Here is a 15,621-nt window from a genome sequence, read left to right as displayed (position 1 = left end):
GATATTATAGTGGTACCATCTGCATATCACATTTGGGGTGTAGCTCAGTGGTAGAGAGCATGCTTAGCATCCACAAGGCCCCCACTTCAATCCCTGGCATCTCCACTTGGAAATATTTCTTTAGTGGGTCTTCCCTCATAGCTCAGTTGGTAAAGAGTCTGCCTGAAATGCAGGAGACCCCAGTTCAATCCCTGAGTCAGGAAGATCCTCTGAGAGAGAAAATGGCAACCCACTCCAGTATTCTTTCTGGAGAATCCCATGGACAGAGGAGCCTGACAGGCTACAGTCAGTCCACAGGGTCCCAAGAGTCGGACATGACTTAGCAACGAAACTGCCACCACCATCTGCAAATCTGAGGTTGTTGATACTTCTCCTGGCAATCTTGATTCCAGCTTGTGATTCATCTAGCCCAGCATTTGGTATGATGTACTCTTCATAGAAGTTAAATAAGCAGGATGGCAATGTACCACCTTGTCATACTCCTTTCCCAGTTTTGAACCAGTCTTGTTCTATGCCTGTTCTAACTGTTGCTTCTTTAGCCACATACTGGACCCTACAGTAATTCTTTTTTAATTTTTTAAGGACCCTCCATACGATTTTCCCAGAGGAGTCTGGATTTTTGACACATTTAAACTTAGAGTGTTGACTGTCTTGATGAAATCCTTTTTTTTCCCCTAAAAGGCTTTTTAAAAAGTCTCTCAAGCATCCTAATGCAAAAGGACAGATTGCAAGAGCGTGGTCTTGGGAGCAGACTTGCCCTGGTCCTCCGGCTGCCTCAGCGAGTGGTCCTGCCCTGGACAAAACCATCCACAGGAAGGGGCTGGGCAGATGGGGTTTCCCAGCTAAGTCACGTTTTAAAATTTGGGGGTGATGGATGTGGAGCAGTAGCTGGTTCCTCACTTGGCCAAGTTAGGAAATCACATAAATCATTTACCATCACAATGATTCTGTGAAAGTACATGTTAGCATCCAGAAGGCAGAACGAATGTAGCACCCGAAAACTGCCTTAAAAAGTTTTTAAATCTAGCTTTATGGAAGCCTCACTACAGTGAGTTGGCGATAGCTTTGCCACCAGCAATACTTAAAAGCATCTTGCCCATCCTAGGACAGCTAGAGAATTTATGGGGCTCAGTGCAGAATGAAACTGTGGGGTTCCTGTCCAGTAATTATCAAGAATCTCAAGGCAGCAACCACAGACCATGAAGCTAAGCGCAGGCCCCCTCTGAGCTCAAGGTCCAGCTGCAGAGCTCACACCCACATGGAGCCAGCCCTGCGCTAGCGAACCCTTGAGGTCTTTATGCCACTGTTCCAGGATTCCCTCCCCAGGAAAAAGCTGAGCAGATAGAATCTCATGTCACCAATGTTTTAATGTCTTAATGTCCTAATATCAAAGACAATGCCACTGGGCAAGTTTAATTCTGTGTCAGTTGTGAAAAATGAAACATCTGCCCTGTTTCTGCGTCCTGATCCCATTAGATAGAGGTTTGTTGATTTTAAGGAAAGGATTTATCTTGTTTAATAATAATGCTTTCCTTACTCTAGAGAATTCACAAATTCACATCACTTCTGATGCATCATTCTTGTGATCAGCTCCACCCCGTCCCAACCAAATTTAGAAGGAAAAAAAAAAAAAAATACTACCTAATGGATGTGTAGATTGGAGCCTGGTGTTCTGAACGTTTAAGATTAGTTGAGAATGAAAAACCAGCATTATTCATTTGTTGAATCTTCTCTAAGAGGGGTATCTAGTCTTTAATATGATTTCACTTGTCGTTACACTGGAGTGGAATTCATCTTGCCTGGTGTGAGTAGCTGCTGGCAGACCATCCCCACTGTAAGGAGTCTGAGTGTGGATCAAGCTGCCCCCCGGTCACATTAGTATCTTTCAGCACGTTCCTATGTTTTAAAAGTTTGAGGAAAAAAAAGTTACATGCACGTATGTTTTAAATGCCTCCATCAGTTTACAGACTTTCTGGAATGCTTTTCCTCTTTTAAAGTCTGGCTTGTTATTGTTATTATTGTTTTGTTTGTTTCCCCACTGAGGAACCATGTGATCCTTTTCCAGTCCCCTTCTCCACCCCTCGCCCTCAGAAAAAAACTAAAAGGAAAATTAAGATTCTTTGCTGTTCAGAATCATTTGTCTTATGTCTTAAAAAAGTAATAATATTACCAAGAACTGTAGTGCTTAAAACCACTTGGCAGTTTTTACTAGAAACCTACTCAGACCTCTCCATCACTTTGTGTTGGCGCTGTGTGACCTGCAACCTCTGTCTCTCTGCTTAATGACCACTTAGCCCGCAGTCACCAGGTCACACTTGGCCCTCTGCCTCACTCCATTCTGTCCCTCAATTTCTCCTTTAAGAGCCGTGGAGCTTTGGCTCCCTGGTGTTTAAGGGGCACTGGTGCACACCCGGCAAAGGCTTATATCCATTTTACAGTATTCTGAGCGGAGGAAAAGGGCCATTTCTCTTCCCTTATCTGTTTATGATGTGATATGTTCCAAAGCCGGTCCCATCAGCCATGTTATGGTGAACTTAATTCGCTGTGATGGGGGTCCAGGCACCAGGGCTGACGCGAGTACCACCGCGGTGCGTCCCGTTTCATGCCACATTACGCGGAATCTAGGACCGCCTCACTTGACTGGCTCGGGCTCCCTCTCACTTGGCACAGACTTATCGGGATTTATGCTTTTGAACGGTTGTCCGCATTTTTCCTAATGTGGGACTACAGAAACATCCAGGGTGTGCGTGGCTTCTGCAGCTCAGCTAGGGTGACTGTGTGAAAACACACACTCAATTTGCAAATTAACTCACAAACTTAATTTGTCAGACTAGCTTTGCGCAGAATAACAGAGGTGTCTGTACTAAAATCCCAGCGAGATGAAATATGCCTGTGAGTGGAAATGACAAGGAGGAAGCCCAGAGACAAGAAGAGAGTAGGGGTGAGTGGAGGAGGGGTGAGAGTAGGGGTGAGTGGAGGAGGGGTGATACAGCGAGGAGGAGGGGTGACATGGCGAGGTCTCCTCTTCACTCCCTGTGTTTTGTAGCCTTATTTCTCGATAGGTTAGAAAATAGGGGAAAAAGTTGAAAACTTAAAAATAAAAAATACTTTGAATAAAAATACCAAGAACTTAAAAATTTGAAAAAATGTCGAAAATATGTCATGTGCTTCTGGAACAAGTCTGATGTTTGGCCTTTTTCTGCTAGGATCACGTGCTTTCAAAAGTGATTGCCTTAAGAGTTAGACTTTCTCCAAATTGCTCTCAGCCTCTCCACTCTGCCTTCTCATGTCTCCACCTGCCCCCTGAACCTGGTCTCTGGGCGCCTCACTAACTCCCCCAGCTCTGTCCATTGCATCTGGAAGATAGCGCCCACCCCCCCACACACACACACACCTTTTCTAACCTGGTGGCCTCCTGAATGGTCAGTAACAGGTTTGAGACAGGTGGGCTGCGATTCCAGGAACCAGCAGGTAAACATCGGCCGTTTTCTTTCCTTCTGGGATGAATTTTTCCCATGAGTGGAGCCTGAGAAAGCAGTGCAGGTCACTCGCAGCAGGCCAGCGGGTAAGACCCTTGGTGGTCTGCCGGGGAAGGGCTCGGTGATTCCCCCTCTGCGCGTCCAGGTCTGGTAGCGGCGGGACAGCATCTGTATGTTGGAGAGGCCCGCCAGCTACATCTTGGCCACAACTCTGGGCACCAGCAAGGTGGTTGAAAGCTGTGAGTGGGTGGCTGCCCTGGGTGCCACTTGATGTACAGATGGATTTGTCCAAACGGAAAGCTCAGGGGAGGCGTTCCTTTGCGTAGATCTGATGAGAGGGGAGATGTCTGGGGCAACAGCGCATCGCTCACCCAGTCCCCAGGCAACAGCGAGGACCTGCCTTCCGTCATTTACCCCTAGAGCGGATGCCCCTGGGGGCCTTAAACTTCCTCTCCGGAAGGAAATCGGGGTCCCCAAGAAGCCGAGTCTCTTCTTCTCTGAGAGCACCGATGCATTGCAGACTCCTGGCAAGTTGTGGAGTTGAGCCAGTGTTCATTCATGAATTCACCTAATGCCTTCTCACTCCCAGGCCGGCGCAAGCCAGTCACCCAGCCTGACTGCTCCTTTATTCCTGCTTGCAGGTTCCGAAGCAATATCCCCATAGGTTGTCTCCAAGGTTTAGAGGGATGATGTTGTATCTGCACCCCTGCTTGGATCCTGGGATATTTTCCCACTCAGCCTGGTCTAGTTCCAAACAGGCAGGGCCTGGGAGGCTCCCGGTGCTCGTGACTGCAAAGCCACGAGGGCCCCAGGCCTCCATCTGGACCTCAGCTTGAGATGTGGGGGAAGACCGGTGCACGGACCCCCGCCTTCCAGGATGATGCAGGGCTGAGCCCGCGTGTCCTGGGCCTACCCCTGAGCAAGGGATGGCACTCCTGGGCTTCCCCGGGCCGACCCCTGGCCCCACACCCACCCGCTCCCAACACCTGCCACCTGGCGCACTTGACTGTAATAAGCCTAATACAGTTGACTTTATTTAATTAATAATGATCCTCTTCTGTTCCTCTGAGCTCATAAAGCACCCCGCAGGTTGGCAAAAACACTCATAATATCGATCCAAAGTCAGGCAGGATATTTATTTTGTCTTTGCCCCGTGAGCATAAATCCTTGTCCGTCCCCTCCTGCTCTCCTCCGCTTGTGGAATTTACAGTGGCCAGTTTCTTAAAAGCTTTCGGTAATTAAGGAATAAATAGCCATCGGTCTTTGTTGGTTCTCCTCCTCCTCCGTCCGTCCTGGGCCCAGGCCCCCTTGGCAACGCGGCCAGGGGAGAAGGCATGCGTGCGGGGCTCGCAGCGGGCCGGGGTCTCCCCCTGCCGAGAGAGGAAGCCCCTCTGTTTTCCTAACATATTGTTCCAGCCCCCTCTACCATGCCTCCCCTCCCAGTTCCTGTTTTGCTTGAGGCCAAAAGACCCTTGGGAAATTCCTTGCTGCTAGCTAGCACTCTTCCTCCCTCTTGCTGTCCTCTTGGGTCACTGTGAAAGCTGTACGGGTCTCCTCCAATTTCCCCTCGTCCTCCCCAAGGACATTCCTCCACTCCAATATACTTGGCTACAAAAATCTCCTTTAAAATCACCATTGAAAAAAATCCTTCCCCACCCTGTGAGCAGGGGGGAAAGCAAATAGATGTTTCTGAAAGGAACAGGGTGATGAGCACTCAGGAAGTTTTGGGCCCTTTAACATTTGGGGGGTGAGTTTCCCATAAAAATCGAGAGACTTGACTCTGCGTGGGCTTTTGGAAAAGGCTGTTCGTCATCCCCCGACCCCGATGTCTTATCCAGAGAAGGCCGTGCTTGTGGAGACGGGGAGGCCGAGGCCAGAATCACCGCAGGACCACTCCTGACATCCTCCCAGAGTATCATCCGCCCTGCCTCAATGACGGGCACCTGGGGGGCATCCGGTCACAGCTCCCGTATCTGCCCCTGGTGACCACACAACAGAGCTGAAAGCCGGTCAGAAGCGTCGTGGTTATTTACTAAAGCGATGTTTTCTGGGAATCCAACCCACTAACCTCGTCACCCCCTTGGCAGCCCGCTGGACCGTCCCTGCCAGACCCCAGATGCAGCTGGTGGCAGTGGAGTGCGTCTGCATCCGCCCCACCCAGCGCACGAGGGACCCACCGCAGCAAGAAGGGTTTCTTTAAGGAGGGTGGCCCAGATGCAGTCTGGGCGCCTCTCACTCAGCCCCAAGGTTCCTGAAGGGTCTTTGAGACCCGCCCTGCCCTTTGCTGCTCGCCGACTCCGCGCCTTTGTGGTGCTCGGGTGACGTCATTGCACCCTCAGTTACAGGCCCCCCGGGAACCTGGCTTCTGTCCTGAGTGCTGGCATCTGCTTTGGCTTCCATTGGCTCAGCCCCTCCACCACCACCCCGTGCCCACCCCTCCCCCCAGACACACATACATGCACTGGTGATTTCCTTTCTCTTCATTCCCAAATAATTTTTGGTAAGGAAAAAAAAAAAAAAGTTGGGGGGGAAGCAGCCAGATTGTCTGCATGCATGCTCAGTCGCTTCAGTCGTGTCTGACTCTTTGGGAGCCCCCCAGGCTCCTCTGATCATAGGATTCTCCAGGCAAGAATACTGGAGCAGGTTGCCATGCCCTCCTCCAGGGGATCTTCCCGACCTGGCCAGATTGTCATCAGCGCTTTTCCTCTACAAAGGTGAACGTGTTCTAGACCCAGTGATAGAGATGTTCTTGATCACCACTGAGCACTCGGCCTAGGAGGTGTGTCTGGAGGGGCTGGACTTCTACTGAGTAATTTAAACACCTGTCTGTGGCTTGTGCTGCCCTCCACCCTGGGGGGTACAGCTCGAGATTCTGCAAAGCAACTCACACCTGACCGTCCAGCAGGTGCTGAGATGGCTGAAGAGAGCAGGCAGGCAGGGTGCTGGGGACAGAGCTAGAATCTCGCAACCCAGGAGATGCCCTTCCAGACAGGGTCAAGTGTCCTTAACCTGGGAGGCAGCAGAGCCCAGAGGAAGAGCTCAGGCCATGACCATCGGGGGCAGCCACTTAGCCGCCACAGGTCAGGGACCCAGCAAGACTTTGTTCACCATCTAAAACGATAAAAGTCAGCTTCTCTGGTGGGTCAGGGGTGAAGAATCTGCCCGCCAATGCGGGAGATGTGGGTTCGATCCCTGGGTTGGGAAGATCCCACATGCTGTGGAGCAACCCAGCCTGGGAGCCCCAACTACTGAGCCGGTGCTCCAGAGCATGGAAGCTGTGACTAGGGAGTAGCCTCTGCTTGCTGAAACTAGATGAAAGCGCAGGCAGCAATGAAGACCCAGCACAGCCAAAAATAAGTGAGATAAAATGGTGGGAAGGTGGCAGGACCTACCCACCAGGTGTCATCAGGGTGAAACTGCATAATTGCTCAGCCCGACAGCTAACACGCCAGCAATACCCAGTAAACATCAGCTCTGGTGCTGCTGGGGATTTTCCCGGGGTATAGAACAGAATCCAGCTATTTAACAGCGATTGCTTGGCCCAGGCCTGAATTAGGAAGTAAAGGTCGAGAAAGGATGAGGACGGCCAAGGGTTACGGTAAAACACAAGCAGAGACTGACACATACGTGTGCTGCTCCGTCACTTCAGTCGTGTCCAACTCTTTGCAACCCTGTGGACGGTAGCCCGCCAGGCACCTCTGTCCTTGGGATTCTCCAGGCAAGAATACTGGGGTGGATTGCCATGCCCTCCTCCAGGGGATCTTCCTGACCCAGGGATCAAACCCACATCTCCTGCATGGCAGGCGGATTCTTTACCACTGAGCCACCTGGGAGGCCTGTGTATATACGGGCTATATACATGTACTATGCTCTGCTATGTATACTGTATACCCAGCCCGTGTGTGTAGTAGTATATACACCCTGCTGCTGCTGCTGCCAAGTCGCTTCAGTCGTGTCCGACTCTGTGCGACCCCATAGACGGCAGCCCACCAGGCTCCCCCGTCCCTGGGATTCTCCAGGCAAGAACACTGGAGTGGGTTGCCATTGCCTTCTCCAGTGCATGACAGTGAAAAGTGAAAGGGAAGTCGCTCACTCGTGTCTGACTCTAGCAACCCCATGGACTGCATGCAGCCTACCAGGCTCCTCCATCCATGGGATTTTCCATGCAAGAGTACTGAAGTGGGGTGCCATTGCCTTCTCTGATATACATACTACTGTGTACAAAATAGACAATGAATACTGACCTACTGTATAGCACAAGAATGGTGCGGGCTTCCCCAGGCCTTTACATCTGGCCGCCCCAGCTCACAAAAGTAAAAGCCACGTCCGTCAGTTACAGAATCCACCCTTTCCCCCACCACCTGAAGCCTGGCGCAGAAATGCCCCATCTCGTTTGTCCTGGAGGCTTTCCTTAATGTCCTGACTTCCCCACGTAGGGCCACACTTCCGCTGTCACACACACATGGTATTTAGCTTCTGACATGTAGTGAAAGTGAAAGTCGCTCAGTCGTGTCCGACTCTTTGCGACCCCAGGGACTATACAGTCCATGGAATTCTCCAGTCCAGAATACTGGAGTGGGTAGCCTTTCCCTTCTCCAGGGGATCTTCCCAACCCAGGGATCAAACCCAGGTCTCCCGCATTGCAGCTGGATTCTTTACCAGCTGAGCCACAAGGGAAGCCCAAGAATACTGGAGTGGGTAGCTATCCCATCTCCGGGGGATCTTCCCAACCCAGGAATCGAACCGGGGGCTCCTGCATTGCAGGCAGAGTCTTTACCAACTGAGCTATCAGGGACACATAGGTCACTCATAAAAACGTGGTGGGTGCTCCAGGGGTCAGCCATCATCAACAAAGCCAGGTGCTGCCATCACCGTGATCACCACGGCCATCAGCACCATCACGGGAAGCGCGCGCCCACGTCTGGGAGTCAGCACCCGCTGAACTGGCGCTCGCACTTGATTCCATCTGGCAGGCACTGAATCTGCGAGTTGCAGGTAAGGGGTGCCCCCGGGACTGCCTTTGGTGGCTCCTCAGCCAAGTCTGCACCCCTCAAGGTCAAGCGTGTGGCAGAGCCTCATCTGTCAGGCTGCAGGCCCAGTGGACCCCGCAGGACTCTGGACTCAGGGCCTCCGGGACGTCGGATCACAGATTCACACACCAGGTGGCTTCCGGGGCCTAAAGGGGCCCAGCGGGTCACCTGGAAAGGGCTTCCCGTTAGGCAAGAAGGAGAGGAAAATATTGACCACTGTGCCTTCAGTTGCGTCTTGTCTTTCTCTTTGGGGGGACCGGGCCGGTGTCTTTCTTCTGATCAGTGGCCCGTTCTCTCATTTTCCCTGCTCCCTTGCGGTTGATTTATTTAAAGGTGTGTCAGCATGGGGCTCAAACGAGGAGCAGCCGGGCCTCTTCCTCTCTGCTGACGGCCGGCCGTGCCAATAATTCATTTTTTAGCTCATTAGCTAACGGAGGCTGTGAGCAGCGGGCCTCCAGGGGACTGGAATGAGGTGAGGTGATCTACTGCTGGCTACGCTGCTCTTGAACTGGCCTTCCTTGGGGAAAATGAGGGGCTGGGCTGAGACACAGAGTCACCATTGGGGTACCCATGCTTTGGTATCGTGGTTTCTCGGGGCAGTTGGTTTTAGACAGGCTGTTCTAGGGACTTCCCTGGTGGTCCAGTGGTGAAGAATCCGCCTTGCAGTGCAGGGCATGTGGGTTCGATCCCTGGTCGGAGAGCTCAGATCCCCCTCTCCACGTGCCACGGAGCAACTAAAGTCCGCATGCCACAGCTGGAGACCCCAGATGATACAGCAAAGATACCACACGCCACAGCTAAGACCCAGCACAGCCAAATGAGTAAATAAGTAGAATGATTTTTTTTCCTGTCTTTTAAAAATTAATTTGTTTATTTTAATTGGAGGATAGTCACTTTACAATATTGGGGGTGGTTTTCACCACACGCCAACATGAGTCAGCCACAGGTGCACAGAGAAGGCTCGCAGGAAAGGAGTCGCTGTCAGAGTGTCTGTCCTTCACATGTTAACTGTTGGCGCAAAAGCCGCACGGAGACGATGGGCCACGTGGCTGCCCAGCGTTGGTCCCAGCTGCTGTAACAAAATACCATGAACTGGGGGAAGAGGGGTGGGGGAGCCTTCGATAACAGAAACCTATCTTCTGGAGATAAGGCCAGCCTCACCTAGTTCCAGAGGCTGAGAGTCCAAGGTCAGGGTGTAGGCAGGGCTGGTTTCTCTGGAGGCCTCCCCCTGGCCGGCAGACACCCCTGCTGGCTCTGTCCCCACGTGGCCTTAGCTCTGGGCAGGCCAAGAAAGCTTCCTCTTCTTATCTGAGGCCCATGACCTCATTCAACCTTAATTCCTTCCTCAAACTTCTGTCTCCAAATACCGTCACACTGGGAGGTAGGGCTTCAACACATGGATTTGGCGGGGAGGGGAGGGACAGATATAATTCAGCCCAGTAGCATCCAGGAGGGCTTTAGATATCTCAAGGCCATGGGCAGAGGCCCACCAGACTTGGCCCTAGAGGCCCTAACAACCCCACTGCAGTACTCTTGCCTGGAAAATCCCATGGATGGAGGAGCCTGGTAGGCTGCAGTCCATGGGGTCGCTAAGAATCGGACACAACTGAGTGCCTTCCCTTTCACTTTTCTCTTTCATGCATTGGAGAAGGAAATGGCAACCCACTCCAGTACTCTTGCCTGGAGAATCCCAGGGATGGGGGAGCCTGGTGGGCTGCCATCTATGGGGTCGCACAGAGTCGGACACGACTGAAGTGACTTAGCCGCAGTAGCAGCAGCATCCAGGAGGGCTTTAGATATCTCAAGGCCATGGGCAGAGGCCCACCAGACTTGGCCCTAGAGGCCGTGACAGCTTTGGGCTGGCTTGAATTTGCTGAGCGCTCGTCACCCCAGTCTCTCAGGCCCACCCGCACCCAGGAGTAGGAGGCCTGCAGGTCCCCCCTGGGTTTGTCAAGGCCTCTGTCCAGGGACCCTACCCCACCATGCTGAGTATGTTACTCAAGAGAAGCTCTTACCTACAGGCAACTTAAAGTACCCAGCGGGCGTTTCAGGCCCCGCTCTCCAGCCATCAACACCACCGTGTCACCCAGAACACCCTCATGGTGAGCTCTCACGTGCACAGTTGTGGCAAGAATCATGAGAGATTGTTGGTCTCTTCAATCATCCCAACGCCCACAGCTGCTGTTTTGCCAGGTGAGCATGGCGGCCAGGCAGAGCATCATCCAAACACGAGACTTCGAATCCCAAAGCCACCTTACCTGCTGGAGATGTCTCTGTGCCCATTTTACAGGTGAGGAAACAAAGGCCCTGGAAGTTACTGAAGTCGCAAAGGTCTGCAGCACAGAGGAGAAGATGGACACCTAAACCCCAGCCTCTCCAACACCGAAAATCCGCAGCCTTTTATCTCCATATCGATTCTCTTTTGCCTCCCTCTGGCCACTGCCGGAAGCACACAGCACTAAGCTTTCCTCCCCGTGTGTTAGCGTGGGCAAAAATCACAGGACATGGCCTGTAAATAGTATTAAGTGGTGTATCAGGGCTTAGTTGTCCCACGGTATGTGGGATCTTAGTTCCCCAACCAGGAATTGAACCCGCGTCCTGGTGGGCTTCCGTCTATGGGGTCGCAGAGAGTGGGACACGACTGAAGCGACTTAGTAGCAGTAGCAGCGGCGGCAGCAGCCCATGCATTGGAGGGCAGATCCTCAACCACTGGAATATCAGGGAAGTCCCAGAGTCTTCCTCTTAAAGAAGGCTCCCCAAGGGACTTCCCTGGTGGTCCAGTGGGCTCCACACTTCCACACAGGGGACGAGAGTTTGATCCCTGGTCAGGGAACTAATACCTCACATGCCTTGTTGCCAAAAAAAGAGAAAATATCTTGAACCAAATAAAAATGAAAACGCAGCATATCAACTGAGAAAAAAGAAGAAGACACCCTGAATGGTACGCGCTTTTAGCCCCGCAAAACCTGGACCCGCCTTTGTTATGTATTGGGAACAACACTGGCTCTTAGAAGCAAAGGACAGCTTAAATGCACTCATCATTCAGATGCCTGTGAGTTCAGTGAATACAGGTGAGCGTGGGAGGCTGGGGTGGGGAGGGTGGGACTCCCCCGTGAGCACATTCTGACCGCAGGAGAGCAGCCAGAAGCTATGGGTCTGACCTCGTTCTTTGGCTGGGGTATTCGCACATGAAAAAGAAAATGGGATAATTGCAGTTAGCACTGTAGCGTCTATGTTCCGTCCTCTGGTTTACCCCTGAATGATTTGGCAATGAGTATTAAAATCAACCGGAGCAGAATAAAAGGCGTCTGATTTTAATGCCAACCAAAAAAAATGAGAACTAGCAGATTGGAACTTGAAAATCTGGATGTATGCTCCCCCCTCCTCCACTGTCCCTTTTCATTTAATTCACGTTTTGCTCTTTGGCGATTTATGAAATGCATCAACATATGTTTAATACATTTTAAATAAGGTTTTTAAATAACATGAAAAACACGGCCGGCCCTGGGTTTTTTGTCTTTCACCTCCTCCACTATTTTCCAAGATGTTACCGGCGCTTTTGTGCCGTCTTCTGGCCCAGGCGAGGGGTGGTATGCAGCCAGTCCCTGAGCTCCGGGGCACGGGTGTGAGTTCTCAGCTGCGGCCACGTGTTCTGCCTGGAAATCTCCGAATGAAAGGGTCGGGGGTCGCTCTGGGGTCACTCGTATGGACCAGGAAGTGAAGCAAAACTAATCCAGGTTTACTCCTGGAAGAATTTGTTTGCCTAAGTATTTAAAAACAGATTAGGGCTAACCCGACACTGGATCACTAGGGGCAGTGTAAACACCGGGCAAAAGGTGTAAACAGCGCCTTTTTTTCCCTGGAAGGAAAAACGTCACGGTGACGAGTTTTCTTTCTCCGGCCTGGCAGAGGCCGCAGGTGATTCCTCTGAGCGGTTTGTTAGCTGTGTACCCCGCTGACACCCCCGAAGGAAATGCTGAGTGTTAGGGGAGGGCAGTGGTGGGTCCCTGCATGTGTAAGTCTCCACGGTAATCTCGGTCCCTTCTTGTTCGAAGGGCTTCTGTCTCTTCTCTCATCAGCCTCAGCAGAAAGCATCTGTCCGGCCTGAGATGCCCCCCTCCCCCTGGCCACCAGCCCACCCCCACCCCACCCAGCACCCCTGCCCCCCGCCTCCTTCTGTTCCCAGGACGCTCTCATTTCAAGAGCTCCTGGCGAAGTCTCACTTCAGTCTTTCACATTTTTTCTGCCCCCGTTTCTCCCCCCCGGCCCAGCAGCGCTGTGATCTTGAGGACCGCTGAGTTGTTCTCAGTGGTTTTTACCCCTTATTTGAGGAGCCAGAACTGAAATCCACCAGTAGCGGCGGCAGGAGGGCAGGAGTGGACGGCCAGGGCCCCTTCCTTCCGGCCGTATAAGCATACCCTGCCTTCGGTCCCTCTTTCCTCAGCTCTTCCTCCCATCCTGCCCTCCCCATCTTCTCCCAGCGCTCCGTCCAGTGTGTCCGGCTGCTCTCTGTCCTCTTTGGAGCTGGGGTGGTGCTTTGGGGGAGGGGCAGCTGCCATTCTCAAGCCCCCTCTCCCCAGACCTCCACTCCCTCCCTCCCGGATGTCCTGCCTCTGCACCCCTGCTCAGCCTCAGGGGGCCGCCCCCCCTGCCTGTAGACTGGGCCCCATCACACTTTCCCTCAGAAACCCAGCTGCTCTTTAGCAGGAAGGACTTGGGGGGGGGGGTTTTCCCCGTCTTTTTCATTTGCTTGAAAACTTTTTGTTATTTTTATTGGAGTATGATTGCTTTACCATGTTGCGTCGGCTGCGTGTGGGCAGGCATCCCCTCGGTCTTGAGCCTTCCTCCACAACACCCCACCCCACCCATCGAGACGCCCATGGAGCTCCGAGCTGGGCTCCCGGCGCTACACACGGCAACTTCGCACTAGCTGTCTGCGTCACACGTGGTAGTGCGTGTGTGTCCATCACACGTGGTAGTGCGTGTGTGTCCATGACACGCTCCCACTTCATGCCCCCCACCCCTCATACCCACAGTTCCATTCTCCTATCCGTGTCTCTATTTCTGCCCTGAAAAGGAAGGAAACTGAGTCATTTTGCAGAGACTGTCATACAGCGCGGAGTAAGTCAGAAAGGGGAACGAAATATCAGACATGATGAATGCGTGTGTGTGAAGCACTTGTGGACGCCCCCGCACTGGGGTTGCCCCAGGTGTCGGGAGAGAGCAGGCAGGCAGCAGGAACACGAGCTACGCTTGTCTCTCCCCATCTCCCCACTGGAGCCGCTGCTCTTTCACGTGTGTGCTGCAGCCACATTTTCCTCCCCGGGAGTATGGAGCATATGGACTCGAGTTCAACACATGCACACCCGCTCCTGGGCAGATGCATGGAGAGCTAAGCCCTCAAAGGTCACGTCAAGTGGGGGAGTCTACGCCCGGGGCACTCCAGCCAAGTGCTCCGGGATCCCGGCTCTGACTGTGCCTGCTCAGCCCTGTGGCTCGGGCCTCTGGCCTGTGGCATCTGCCCTGCATGGTGCGGGCCCCAGGTAGCACAGAGTGTTTCTTCTGGATCCCCAAAAAGCAAAAGAAATCAAGGCCAATCCCTGGCTCTCACACCATAGGGTGGCAGAATCCCCTGCAGAGCTGGTGAAAACGCTTCCCTCCGGGGGTTCTGGCGGGGGGCGGGGCTGGGATGGGGCCTGAGAGTCTGCATCCCTAACAGGGGCCCAGGTGGTGCTCCAGGTGGGGACCCACTTTGTACGCTGCAGGGCAGGCTTTCCTGGGGGGCTTCCTGGTTCCAGTGAGCACACCTGTCTCCGCCGTCCCCTCTCCCTACACCACGCAGGCTGGTGGTGGGGCAGAGGGGTCTCCCCTCCAGGACTGTGACCACGCCCATTTGCTGGCTCTTGCAGGGAAGAGAAGGAACGGTGGATCCGGGCCAAGTATGAGCAGAAGCTCTTCCTGGCCCCGCTGCCCTGCATGGAACTGTCCCTGGGCCAGCACCTGCTTCGGGCCACGGCCGACGAGGACCTGCGGACAGTCATCCTGCTGCTGGCGCACGGCTCCCGGGACGAGGTGAACGAGACCTGCGGGGAGGCGGACGGCCGGACGGCGCTGCACCTGGCCTGCCGGAAGGGCAACGTGGTCCTGGCCCAGCTGCTCATCTGGGTAGGTGGCCCAGCGCCCACCGGGGAGCCCGGGCGAGCCGGGTCCTTGTGCCGCTCCCAGGGGGAAGGCAGTGGGCACCCACCTGAAAAGTGGGAAATACTAGGAATCAGGCAGTTAGGATTTAGGTGTGGGGTGGGCCCCCTGCCTTTCAGCCCACCTGTGTGACGGACCACACAAAACCGCCAATTTAAGAGGGAGGAATGAACTCAGGTGGGTGTGCGCCCTCCCCCCCCCCCCCCCCCCCCCCCCGCATGCAGGCAGAGTGCTCTGCTCTGCACAGCGCTTGCTGCAGTTCCTGCCAAGTTCATCCTTGCAGTGACCCCCTCGGGTCAAACTTAGTTTGGTGATGACCCTGTTGTTCCTTTTGCGAAAACTCCCATCATTTTTGAGGGCAGAGGGGTGGAGAGGGTGGATACAAATGGAACGGTTGGTGTGGTTTTCCCATTACCACCCCTTTGGGTTTTTCATTCACCTAATACAGAACTGTCGGACCCTACGCCTTGAGATTTGATGTGGTAGGAGTTTGTCGAAGGGCTTCTTCTGATTAATTTCTACTTCAAACAGTTCATCTTCTTACATTTCTATTGAGGCATGTGCCATGCAGCTGGAATGGGGAAGAGAAAGGGAGAACATCATGGAGCTGCTTCCGAGAAGCCCACTCACCCTCCACGGCAGCTGCCTGCACGCCTCTGGGGTCCTCGGCCAGGGGAGGTCCCCCCATTCCAAGGATGGCAGAAAGCTGGACGGAGGGGGTCCCTGGGCAGGAAGGGGTGGTGTGTGCTCACAGTACTGGGACACTGTCCAGAGCAGGGGGCTCTTCTCCTCCTACCCCCAGGGCAGGGCATGGTCTGTCCAACGCAGCCAAGGAGGATGCTACATTCTCCATATTCTCCCTGACTCTTGGGAGGGGCGTGATGGGAGAATTAGATGCAAAGGCATCAGAATCA

The 15,621-nt window shown here is 53.4% G+C and overlaps 1 protein-coding gene across 10 annotated transcripts in view; it reads left to right on the top strand.

Annotated features, from left to right (window-relative positions):
* AGAP1 (ArfGAP with GTPase domain, ankyrin repeat and PH domain 1) overlaps positions 1 to 15,621 on the top strand; it is a 576,306-nt gene that overhangs the window by 551,219 nt on the left and 9,466 nt on the right. For all 10 annotated transcript variants that reach the window (XM_060414900.1, XM_027967353.3, XM_027967343.3 and 7 more), the window contains one exon: positions 14,419 to 14,674. In XM_060414900.1, the coding sequence (XP_060270883.1) occupies positions 14,419 to 14,674 (256 nt within the window). The remainder of the gene's footprint in view (positions 1 to 14,418; positions 14,675 to 15,621) is intronic.

The sequence above is a fragment of the Ovis aries genome, chromosome 1 (genome assembly GCF_016772045.2).
Source record: "Ovis aries strain OAR_USU_Benz2616 breed Rambouillet chromosome 1, ARS-UI_Ramb_v3.0, whole genome shotgun sequence".
Taxonomy (NCBI): Eukaryota; Metazoa; Chordata; class Mammalia; order Artiodactyla; family Bovidae; genus Ovis; species Ovis aries.
This window is presented reverse-complemented; position numbering and strand designations above follow the sequence as displayed.